Below are 12,078 nucleotides of genomic sequence, written 5' to 3'. Positions count from 1 at the left end.
ACTTGTTGTCAAGACAAACTAAAGGTAGAAATCAAACATGGCCTCAAGATTAGTAATGCTTGAATTGAAAACCAACCAGTAATTTTGGGATCTGCTATGGAACTGGGTGACCTTGGGCCAGACACACTCTCAGCCTAAACTGCCTGACTGGGTTGTTGTGAGGATAAAATGAAGGAGAAGAGAAATATATATATATATTTCATGCACAGCTTGTGATGCATGAACTTGAATGTAGCCTGCTAAGTATGCCTTGAGCTTTTAACCCTGGGGAACACAAATGCTTTTTGAGCTCCAGGTGTGATACTTGTACCCTGTTTGGCTTGGTAAGTTACCAGCTGTGCAAGCCTGCTTTATAGTAATAGGCTTTTAAGAGGTCCACTCAGTGACTTATCTCTATCCTCTGTTTAATTTATATCCTGCTGCCCGCATGCAGACCTCGATGCAGTGTAGGTAGTTCTCCCCTCTTCTCTTTTATCCTCACAACAATCCTTTGGGAGAGGTTATGCTGAGAGGAACGAATGGGCCAAAGGTCACCCAGTGAGTTTCATGGCTGAATGGAGATGCAAACTTGGGTTTCATCAGTCATGGTCTGACACTTTAAGAAGAAGAAGAAGTAGAGTTGGTTTTTGGATGCCGACTTTCTCTACCACTTAAGGAGGAGTCAAACCACCTTACAGTCACCTTCCCTTCCCCTCCCCACAACAGACACCCTGTGAGGTAGGTGGGGCTGAGAGAGTGTTACTCGCCCAAGGTCACCCAGCTGGCTTAATGTGTAGGGGAAACAAATCCAGTTCAACAGATCAGCCTCATGTGGAGGAGTGGGGAATCAAACCCGGTTCTCCAGATCAGAGTCCACCGCTCCAAACCACCGCTCTTAACCACTACACCTCTCTGGCTCCCATTTGCCACTGTACTGCACTCTTAATATTCTCCTCCTTTGATTTTATAGACAGTGTCTTTGCAGAAGAATGCTAAAAAAACATTTGTAATTACTTATAATTTCCTTTCCTTTCTTTCTTTTTTCTTTTTTTTTTGCTTTACAGCCACAGCAGCAACAGGTGACTTCGCAGCAGCTGGCCTTTCAGCAGCAGCTTTTACAGATGCAACAATTGCAGCAACAGCACCTCCTCTCTTTGCAACGCCAAGGTCTGCTAACGATTCAGCCGGGCCAGCCCACCTTGCCGTTGCAGCCTCTCGCTCAAGGTACGTTCCAAGGCAACCGCTGTGCGCCATGAATCTCCTCCAGGTTTCACAGTAAGTTGGCCATCAGTGCAAGCATCGGCAAGGTGTACAGTCTTAGGAAAACAGTTCTTGATGCCTCTCGCCATTCTGACTCATAGCTTAACAAGCCTCTTGGAGAACCAGAGCTTTGGCCCTTTTTCTCTCCCCCTACAGCACCCTGCTGAATATATTTTTTTGTTCTTAGCTTCATGAGTTCATCAGTGCATATCAATATATCTTTAATCAATACAGATAAGTGTTGCTTACGGAGTTTTTTTTTAAAGGCTAGTTAACCAGCTTCTGTTGCTTGATAAACAAGAAATTTAAAAGTCTCACTGATGTGACTTTTTAACGAAAGTTTTCATAACATCACAGCCCTGACTTGGGTAACCCAGGCTAGGTTCATCTCCACAGATCTTGAAAGCTAAGCAGGGTCAGTCCTGGTTAGTATTTGTATGGAAGTCCACTAGGATTGCCAGCCTCCAGGTGGTGGCTGCAGATCTCCCGCTAGTGCAGCTGATTTCAGGGCGACAGAGATCAGTTCACCTAGAGATAAATTACTGCTTTGTAAGGTGGACTCTGTGGCAGGGGTGTTGAACTCAATTGTTACGAGGACCAGATATGACATAAATGTCACTTGGAAGGGCCAGGCCATGCCTCGCTAGCCCAGATTGAGAGGGTGGGGGGCTAGGGGTGGCTGGCTCATGGGCCTGATAAGAGCTCTCAAGGGGCCAGGTCTGGGCCTCGGGCCTTATGTTTGACACCCCTGCTCTATGGCCTTCTACCCTGTTGAAGTCCCTTCCCTCCTCAAATCCCGCCCTCTTCAGGCTCCACCCCCAAAATCTCTAGGTATTTGAACATCTATTGCCTTGAAAACCCAACCGGGTCACCATAAGCTGGCTGCAGTTTGATGGCAGAAAACAAAAACCCTATCTTTGCCCAGTAAAAGATAGTTTTCCAAGTAACTTTTAAAAATGATTTGAATGTCGTGGCCACTGCACAGGACTTGGCTGCAAGGCTCTGCCTCTATGACTGATCTGGGTGCAAATAAGGGTCAGCAATAGAGGCAGCGAAGGTGGAAGCAAGAACAGCACTGAGGAAATGGGAGGAGGAGCAGGAGCTTACAAAGTGGGGTGGGGTGATCATGTCTTAAATAGGTATTCTAAGGAAGCACAATAGAAAGGCAGTCGTAGTAATGATGACTTGGATCAGGAGTTGTAGCACAGCTCAGTTTCCTAACAGAACAGCCTTAACTGCTTTGGAGCGGTGGACTCTGATTTGGAGAACCGGGTTTGATTCCCCACTCCTCCATATGAGTGGCAGAGGCTAATCTGGTGAATTGGATTTGTTTCCCCACTCCTGCACACGAAGCCAGTTGGGTGACCTTGGGCTAGTCACACTCTCTCAGCCCCACCCACCTCACAGGATGTCTGTTGTGGGGAGGGGAAAGGAAGATGATTGTAAGCCTGTTTGAGTCTCCCATAAGTGGTAGAGAAAGTCGGCATATAAAAATCAACTCTTCTTAACGTTATTTTTATCCCCTGCCCCACTTGTCTGGCAGAATACTGAATTCAGGCATCCCATTCCTGGCGGGAGGGGTTAAGGTGGTGGCCGGAGGTGGCACAGCCACTCCACCTCCACATCAGGCTCCAGCCCCTCTGCCAAAGCCAGAATGCTTACTTTACTTGCGAGCCCTGTGGAACCACCCCATAGAATCATAGAATCATAGAGTTGGAAGGGACCACCAGGATCATCAAGTCCAACCCCCTGCACAACGCAGGAAATTCACAACTACCTCCCCCCCACACCTAGTGACCAGAAGATGGCCAAGATGCCCTCCCTCTCATCATCTGCCTAAGGTCACAGAATCAGCATTGCTGACAGATGGCCATCTAACCTCTTCTTAAAAACCTCCAGGGAAGGAGAGCTTACCACCTCCCGAGGAAGCCTGTTCCACTGAGGAACCGCTCTAACTGTTAGAAAATTCTTCCTAATGTCAAGACGGAAACTGTTTTGATTTAATTTCAACCCGTTGGTTCTGGTCCGACCTTGGGCAACTGAAAACAACTTGGCACAATCCTCAATATGACAGTCCCTCAAGTACTTGAACATGGTTATCATATCCCCTCTCAGTCTTCTCCTCTTCAGGCTAAACATACCCAGCTCCTTCAACCTTTCCTCATAGGACTTGGTCTCCAGACCCCTCACCATCTTTGTTGCCCTCCTCTGGACACGTTCCAGCTTGTCTACATCTTTTTTAAATTGTGGTGCACAAAAGTGAACACAGTACTCTAGGTGACGTCTAACCAGAGCAGAGTAAAGCGATAACTTTACTCATAGCCCATAGCATTCCACGGGACTGCGCCACCTACAAAGGTGGCTCAACTTGCAGTAAGGGCAAAGGGGCGTTCCCATATAGCGAACAGTGCAGTAATCTAATGTGAATGTGACTACAGGAATGCTTGTTATCATGGGATATCTTTGGGCAGATTTTGCTTGGTTCGGTTGTGGTCTATTAAACGGATTGGATTGTGAGATACTTGTAGAGCTGCTCAACTAGGCACTGTACTCTTGAGCATACTATCCTGTGAGTATGCCCCACTGAAATGTGTCATTCTACTTCTCAGTAAACATAGGATCTGGGAGAGAAAGGTGGCATGGTGTAGCCCGATCTCATCTGACCTCAGAAGCTAAACAGGGTCGGTACTTGGACAGGAGACCTCCAAGGAAGACTCTGCAGAGGAAGGCTATGGCAAACCACCTCTGCTTCTCAAGCCTTGAAAGCCCTTTGCTGAGATTGCCATAAGTCAGTCGCAACTCAGTGGCATTTAGGATTAGGCACCATGTCCTTAGAGAAGCGGCTTGTTTGATCTCTGCTTTCAGAATTCTCCATCTGTAGCCCATAAATCCTCCTTTTTTAACCTTACAGAGTTGCTCTGAGGACAAACAAGATTGGGACATTTATAAGTGTAGCCCATGCAAACATGGCAGAGTAGAATTAAGTTCATAAAAACCAACCACAATGAGAGGTCTTTTCCGGCTTTCCTCTCACGCCTTCTGTAAGCACGTTACAACTCCTTATTGTATAGTAGTAATAATAATATTTATTATTTATAAGGTGCCTAATAGTTGGGTGCTATACAAAAAGTATCATTAAAAAAGATGATCCCTGCCTTCAGGCTTCCTGTCAAAAACTGAACCACTAGTGCACATTCTGTGCTGGGATTTCCAACTTGTGGGCGGGGAGGGACTGACTTCAGTGCCAGGCCTGCTTCTGTGCCTCACAACACACAAAAATAAGTGTTGCACCTACTAATGTCAGCAGCTGCTAAAGGCACATGTATAGATGCTGGCTAAAAAATTGGCAGTACTGTATGGTGGAATAACATCTTTGGAGAGAGAAGGGAACGGCACCCTTGGGCAGATGTGTACTGTTGCTCTTGGGACTTGTTTACTCTGAGAGCCAGCGTGGTGTAGTGGTTAAGAGCGGTGGACTCTGATCTGGAGAACCGGGTTTGATTCCCCGCTCGTCCTCATGAGCGGCAGAGGCTAATCTGGTGAACTAGGTTGGTTTCCCCACTCCTACACATGCAGCCAACTGGGTGACCTTGGGCTTGTCACAGCTATCTCAGCCCCACCTATCTCACAGGGTGTCTGCTGTGGGGAGAGGAAGGGAAGGTGATTGTAAGCTGGTTTGATTCTTCCTTAAGTGGTAGAGAAAGTCAGCATATAAAAAACAACTCTTCTTCTGAGGCACTTTGCTCTTTTAGGGAGATTTAACAATAGCTGTCTCCTGAGTCCTTCCTGTCTTTACGATGGGTTTATCTGTGCATAAAAACTGTCTTGGATCAATTTAGAGAGGTGGCATAAAAATATTTTAAATAAATAAATGCACTTTTTTTGTTTTCGATAAACCCTTGAGATTAACCTCAATTCAAGCTGTTTTGTTTGGCCTAGGCATGCCTTAGCGAGAAGCTGAGTCTCTACAGCGTAACGTCACTATTTTGCAGAGATGTTTTCCTCTCTCCCGCCCTTCCTAAATGCTAAATTTGAATAGTCAGCTCAAAAAGCTTCATTTAACTCAGTTGACTGATCTGGTTTAGTCAAAGCCTTAAGGCTTCCACTAGTTGTCAACACTTATAGCAAATTTGCTCCCCTGCCCTTCCTCTTTCTATATTTGTATGTGCTATGTGCGAGAACAAGGATTATGCAGCTTGCAAGCTGCAACCCATTCTGTCCCAAATAAGTCTGTTGTACAAGCAATACAGTACTCTCTCGGCCAGCCGATTGCTTTTATTGTCAAAGTGGTTGTTTAGTTGTCCCCAAGATCCCTTTTGAGACTGAGAAGGTTTGTGTTCCTTCCTCTGTCCTTTCCTTGCTCCCCTCATTATGTGGGGAAGAGTGAATGAGTGGAGTGGGATGCCCCATCTATCTGAACACGGGGTGTTCTTGGGTACTTGTTGCTTTCCCCCTGCAGTGAAGCTCAGCAGCAGAGAAAGGGGTATGACACACAGGAAGCTGCCGTATACTGAATCAGCCAGACCCTTAATATATCAAGATGACTATTGTGTCTGGCAACAGCTTTCCAAAGTCTCAGGTTAGAGGGTCTTTCTCATCATCTGCTACCTGGTTCTTTTAACTGGAGATGCCAGGGATTGAACCTAGAACCTTCTGCATGCAGAGGACAGTGGGCCAAAGAACCTTCCCATGAGATCAAGGGCTGCTGCTCGTCTTAGCAAGTATCAATCCAAAGTCCTCAATTCTTTAGAGGCATTATGAAAGAGGGGGTCATTACCTGTTCCGAAGTTCTATTGTTCTCAAGAGGAGGAGGGCCGCTGGAAATTGACTTAGCTTCTGGTTTATTATTGCTGTTGTGAAGGTTTCAAAAATTAACTTTTTTTTAAAGTACCTTGGGAACAAATTATCAGAGAAGTCGTGTAGGCTAGTGCTATTTTGTACATGTAAAATATTATAGCACAAGTTAATTATACCTTCAGATTTATTGGTAAGAAACATCACAAGCTGTTCTTACACACCCATCCACTGGACTCTGGCTTCAGCCTTTCTAATTTTTTTTCCCACAGTTCCTCTACTATTAAGTTTTCTTGGTGAGGTTCATTGTATAGTACATCAGTTAAGCTGTCCAAAAGAGGGCAATTGGGCAGTGACAAGACACGCTCATGTGTAATGTGAAAGAAATGAATGTGGTGATGCATGAAGTGTAATCTTTGCAGGAACACATCAGAGACACCAGTAGGTAATTCAACAGTCGTGGCATTGATTGATAGGCTTCAGGGTGTAGTATAACTTGGTTCTGACAACATTAGGAAGTAGCATATTTAAAGGGGGGGAGTACCCATCTAAGCACCGGATATCAGGCAAACACAAACAAATGACATTTTGCTTGGTGCCTGGCTAGCAGCAAAAAGAGTAAATAGTGATTTACCCTCCCCTGTCTTCATCTCACTTATTAGTGTCGAGTCTCTATGGGGAGAGGAGAAGAAACAAGGTAACGTGAGAATTCAGGCAGGTCAGAATACAACACATTATTTTTTTTTTAACAAAGAGATCTGATGGCTTAAAACTGATGCCATTATGAGGTTTAAATCAACTTTCTGCTTGCTTGAACATGGTCACCTGGGTACGGAGGTACAAGGACAAGAAAAGGTTGAGCTCGTCCAGTTGCCTTTGAGCCAGCGAATGTCTGGGGTTGCGAAATCGAGTTCCATGCACAGCAATCTGTCAACTGTCCCCACAACATACATTTTTTAAGCTGGTGCCTGCATTTTCTTTTATAATGAAGAAGAGGCTTCTCCTAGGAGGAAGAAATACAGCGAAGAGTTTGAGAGTGCCAGTTTGTAGTAATAACTGGCAATGAATACTTTATATTACAGACACCCTTTTCGTAACTGGCAACTGTTGTGAAGTGCATCAAGAACCTTTACTCACTAGAAATATGCATGGGTTTTTTAAAAGGGCATCCTATTAAAGCAATTGCTGCCTCGTTGTATTTTAGATGTGAAGTGATATTGGTGACTCTGACAGAAACAACCACAGTTTACATGGCTTTTTTTCCCTCCTGGTTTTAGAATGTATATATAGAATCAGTTTTTACCCTTCTATTTTAAATAACGCTTGCATATTCTCTTATGCAGAATAGCACATCTGGTTTTATAATACTCTGTGTAATCTTGCTTGCTTCTCCATTCAAATGCATTGATAATTTACACTTTACATCTGCACACCCATGGCAGAAATAAGACAAGCCCCATTTTGAAAGCAGCCTAAACAACTCGAGTTAAATATCCAGCAACAAAAACCAAGGGAGAAAATTTTGTATTTTCAGTAGGTAATAAACAAAGATGTCCTGATCCTGGTGTGACCAGAACTTGCTATCAAGCAAACATTGGTAAGATTGGCATGTTTATTGCGCTTCTTTCTATGCTTGCAGAAATAAGAGAGTTCTCCATTCACACTTCCCAAATAATTGGCGCAAACACTAATAATCATGAGCACAATTTTAGAAGCCAGAATTTTTAAAAATTCTCTGTTAAAGGGGAAAGTGCATGACTTTCAAGTTTGGGTGGATTGGGAAAGATTTTATGGTTATCCCTACTATTGAAACTCTGCCGTTAGTTAAGGATCACTGCATTCATAACCTTTCCACGCAGGTTGTTTAGTTGTCAGATACAGCATTCATTGGAGATTATGTGTTTGTTTGTTTTTTATATAAGCAAGCCTGCTTGCTAAAAATGTGCATAATACAAAATAATTTTTGCAACATGTATGTCATTTAGGTTCTTGTGATCTCATAATTGGATTCTGTTGCCTAATTGCATCTGACCTGTAATCCTAATGCCTATGCTCTGCCCCAGCTGCTATTAAATACAATTTGTCCGCCTTTTATATCAAAATTGTGGGCTTTGTTCCCATTATGTTGCACAGAGACAGCTGTCATTAACGTTAGCAGCCAATTGCTCTTCCGTATGAAGTTCAAACCAACCCTGCTGTAGGTGTTGCGACTTGTTAATTCATCCTTTGTTCTTGATATTCCGAGAGTCTATCTGCAATATTTAAAATCCCTTTCTTATCTTCCAAACTCGCAACAATCAGGCTACGCTTTTATCATTGTCTTATTAAAAGAAAAGTACAAGTGATGCATCCGGGGAGCTCATCGTGGCTAATAAGAAATAATAATAGCAAGAAGCCTTCTGTTCATGTCGGTTTGTGTCCCCCCGCCCAATAAAAATAGTGTTGACTTGTGATCTAGTATCAATATGTTATCATCAACAGACAAGTCCATTCACTATTGTTTCAACTGAGTAAACAGTGGTGAAAGGGTCAGTCATATTCACAGGTAATTGTTGGTGTGGAGACAGGCCTGTCAAGTGTGTTAGCTAAAAATACATCCCACACTGTCACTTTGCAAGGTGTGTGAAAATAATAGCTTGGTTGCAGCTAAACAGGACACCGGGTTGTGTAGTGACCTTTCTCTTTGTTTAAATTGCTTCAGAGGTTTAATTTCAGGGGACATGAAATAATTGAATATATCTAATAACTATATGCTCATATGGGATGAAATCCATCAAAATATAATTGGCATTTTGAGTTGCTTTTCCCTATAAAAGGAGAAAAGAAAGAGTTTTATGGGAAATAGGGATATTATAAGGCAATCTGATCACTTAGTGTATAAATGGAAGCTTCTTTTTAGAATATATACTAATTGCACACACTCGAAGCATTTTTGCATTTTTTTTTTTTTTAGTCAGCCCACTAGCAAAGACCAACTGTTTTTGTTAATGCTACTCTCAGGAAGGCGGGGAAGGTTATTGGTCTGTCGTGCAATAATTTACTCCTCTTTGATATGCAAACGATCCACGGTGAATATAAAAAAAATCCTATCAGACTCATTTCACAGTTCTTAACCACTTAGATTCTCTGGAGTCTATCGCCTCATTAGACCAGTGCTCTCCAAAGCTAGCATAATTAAAATCTTTAACAGTTTAGCAAAGTAAAGATGTTTGGCTGATCACGTTGAGATGATTATCTACCCATTGTATTCTAAATGACAAAAATAAATTAAATTTAGACCTTGGCATTTTTTATTATGTGTTTCAAATGAATATAATGCATACTGCCTTTATTTTAATGCCTTAAGGTTTGGTAAGACATGTCTGTCTCAGACATGGATATACATTCTGAAAATGGCGGATTCTGCCCTCTTGGGATAATGGAATACAACAGCTTGGAGCAAAGCGGTTGGATCCATTGCCCCCTGCATTTCCAGGTCTCAAAAAAACATCCATTTACTTGATTTAAAAAAATTACTGGTTTTTATTTGTTGCTGTAATATCCATACTAGCCTTTAGTGATATGATGATACATATCTGAAATGGACTCTAGTCCGCAATCACTGATGCTAGAATAAAATCGGGTTAGTCTTTACGGTGTCACAAGACTCCCACTTGTGCTTCGGTTTTATTTTGCAAAACTGTTAAAAATACCATATCAAATTAATATGGAAGCTCGTCAGAATATGATATCGGTGATCAGCCATTTTGAGCTGCCTTTAACACTATAATTTCAGTTTGGAAATGTGGTCAACTGAGCTGAGAACTTGAAAATCTCCTAAAATTGACTCTCCATTTTTTATCGTGTTAAACAACATTTTGGTGTTTTTTTTTAAAAGATTATTTTATGTTTTCATTTCACTTCGAATGGCTCATTAGCACTGATCAAGAAATGACAGTAATAATAATAGTGTTACTTGTATAGAAACTTGCAGTTTTTTTCACTAGACACATCCATCAATTAAGCAAGCAGTGCTAGAAACCAAAATTAATGAGAAAGATAGGTGTGTTAATGAAATAATCATAGTATAATCAATTTGACTGTTAAAATTCTAAAAGCATTTCATGAAGACAATGTGAATTCATAATTTACGTCTAAAAGTGATTAATAAAAACTGTATTTAATAACAAAGCTATTTGTCATCATTTACAACTTAAGCACAAAATTAGTCATATTGTGGTTCACGTTGTCATAATAACACAGATGAATAAATTTATTTTGAAGACCTTCTTTTCCTCTATAAAGAGGTTAAATTTTATTCACCTTCTTTCAGAAAAGGAAATCCCATTTATTTAGGTTTACCTTTCCTCAGACTACAGCTAGGAACAGTTTTACAATACGAATCTTATTTACAAGAAATACCTCAAGTGAAACTTCCCCTTCTTAGGGAATTGAAAGTGGCCCTATCAGTATGAAATGGGTCGTGTTAACTTTCCCCCTCAACTTGGTGCCCCTCTCCTCAGTCATGTGGTATAAAATTGTCATCTGGGATACCAAGCAGTGTAACATAAAACATGAAGTAATAGAGAAGTAATATTAAGGCCTAGATAGTATTGGTGACAAAGTAGTCTTTGAGGTCATACAGCAAGTTGTATCTTCTTAGGTTTCATCATCATTTTGTCAAATTTATTGTATCCCCATGTGCATTTCCACTGGTGCAGCGAGTGTCTGGATACTATAATATGTAGGGAGGGAAGGCCTAGGTGTTACACATGGTCCTGCTGAACTGTTCTAAGTCCGTTTCTGCTTGTGCGTCACTGGCTTCAAGCCTTTTGTGTCTGCAGACATGAGGACCAGAACCTTGTTAGTTTGTTTTTCCAAAAATTAAAGCTGTGATTATCAGTATTTTGCGTAGCTGCACTAAAGCACAGTGGGGTGTTTACATTATCTAGGTACTTTAAGTGCAGGAAAGTATTGTTGTATATAATGTTAACTGATAGGTGTTATTAGTATTGTCATGTTTCGGTTTATGTATGTGAGTACATCTGTGAAAGAGGTTATATATGCATTAGTGTTAAATTGGTCATGTTCTATTTTGAAAAAGAACCTCTGACGATGTGCTTTATTTACTGACTTCAATTTTAATTGCTGCTCGAAGACAGCCAAAATAGTAGTTAAATTTATTTAATTATCCAATCCTCTTTCAGGCATGATCCCAACTGAACTGCAGCAACTCTGGAAAGAAGTGACAGGTTCTCACACAGCAGAGGAGGCTGTAAGCAACAACCACAGCAGTTTGGATCTATCAACGACGTGTATCTCTTCCTCAGCATCTTCTAAGACCCCCTTAATAATAAACCCACATGCCTCAACCAATGGACAGCTATCAGTCCACACTCCCAAAAGAGAGAGGTACGTGCTATTTCCATTTATTTCTGTTCAAAGAAATACATTTTTTATTATGGAGTTACATGCATGAAGGCCTCCTTGGTTATTTTGCTGAGAGCCTAGCTCTCCATGTGTTAAACAGTAGGAATGGCCAAGGGAAAGAAATGGGCATGGGAGGGCTTGCTATATATGTCTGTGATAGCTTAAATCTTGGAGCTTTGACATTAATATTGCCCCAAGGTAATGATGAACATTGACTGATTGTCACCCCTTTTAAAAAAATTGCTAACATCCATTCTTTTTTGACCTTGCCCAACATGTTTTTGTCCACATAAACATTCCTGATTAATGTGTACAGATATAGCTTAATCTGTGGTCTTGGATTAACAGTGCCCCTTTTAAGTCTGTTGAAGTAAATGCCTGTGATTATGATGTGAACTGGCGTAGCATCTGTAATTTGCCATAATGTTTGACCATGTTGACCAGTTTTGGCTACTTTGTGAGATAGGTTGGAGCTTGCCAATAATTTCTTCAAGAGAGGGAGGTTGCCTCTGATTATCCCATCCTGCTGCAGACCTCCCAACTTCCCTCTCATGTTTCTCCAGGGAGGGGGGTTGACTACGTCTACATTAGCAGCATTTGGGGCTACATCAAGAGAGGGGAGGGGGAGAACTCTCA

At 41.8% G+C, this 12,078-nt stretch overlaps 1 protein-coding gene across 13 annotated transcripts in view; it reads left to right on the top strand.

The window, feature by feature from the left end:
* Positions 1-12,078, top strand: part of FOXP1 (forkhead box P1) — a 564,105-nt gene that overhangs the window by 428,801 nt on the left and 123,226 nt on the right. For all 13 annotated transcript variants that reach the window (XM_056853065.1, XM_056853056.1, XM_056853017.1 and 10 more), the window contains 2 exons: positions 1,044-1,203; positions 11,220-11,424. In XM_056853065.1, the coding sequence (XP_056709043.1) occupies positions 1,044-1,203; positions 11,220-11,424 (365 nt within the window). The remainder of the gene's footprint in view (positions 1-1,043; positions 1,204-11,219; positions 11,425-12,078) is intronic.

The sequence above is a fragment of the Euleptes europaea genome, chromosome 1, assembly GCF_029931775.1.
Source record: "Euleptes europaea isolate rEulEur1 chromosome 1, rEulEur1.hap1, whole genome shotgun sequence".
Classification (NCBI taxonomy): Eukaryota; Metazoa; Chordata; class Lepidosauria; order Squamata; family Sphaerodactylidae; genus Euleptes; species Euleptes europaea.
Note: the sequence above shows the minus strand (reverse complement) of the source record. Positions and strands in the feature narration are given on the sequence as shown.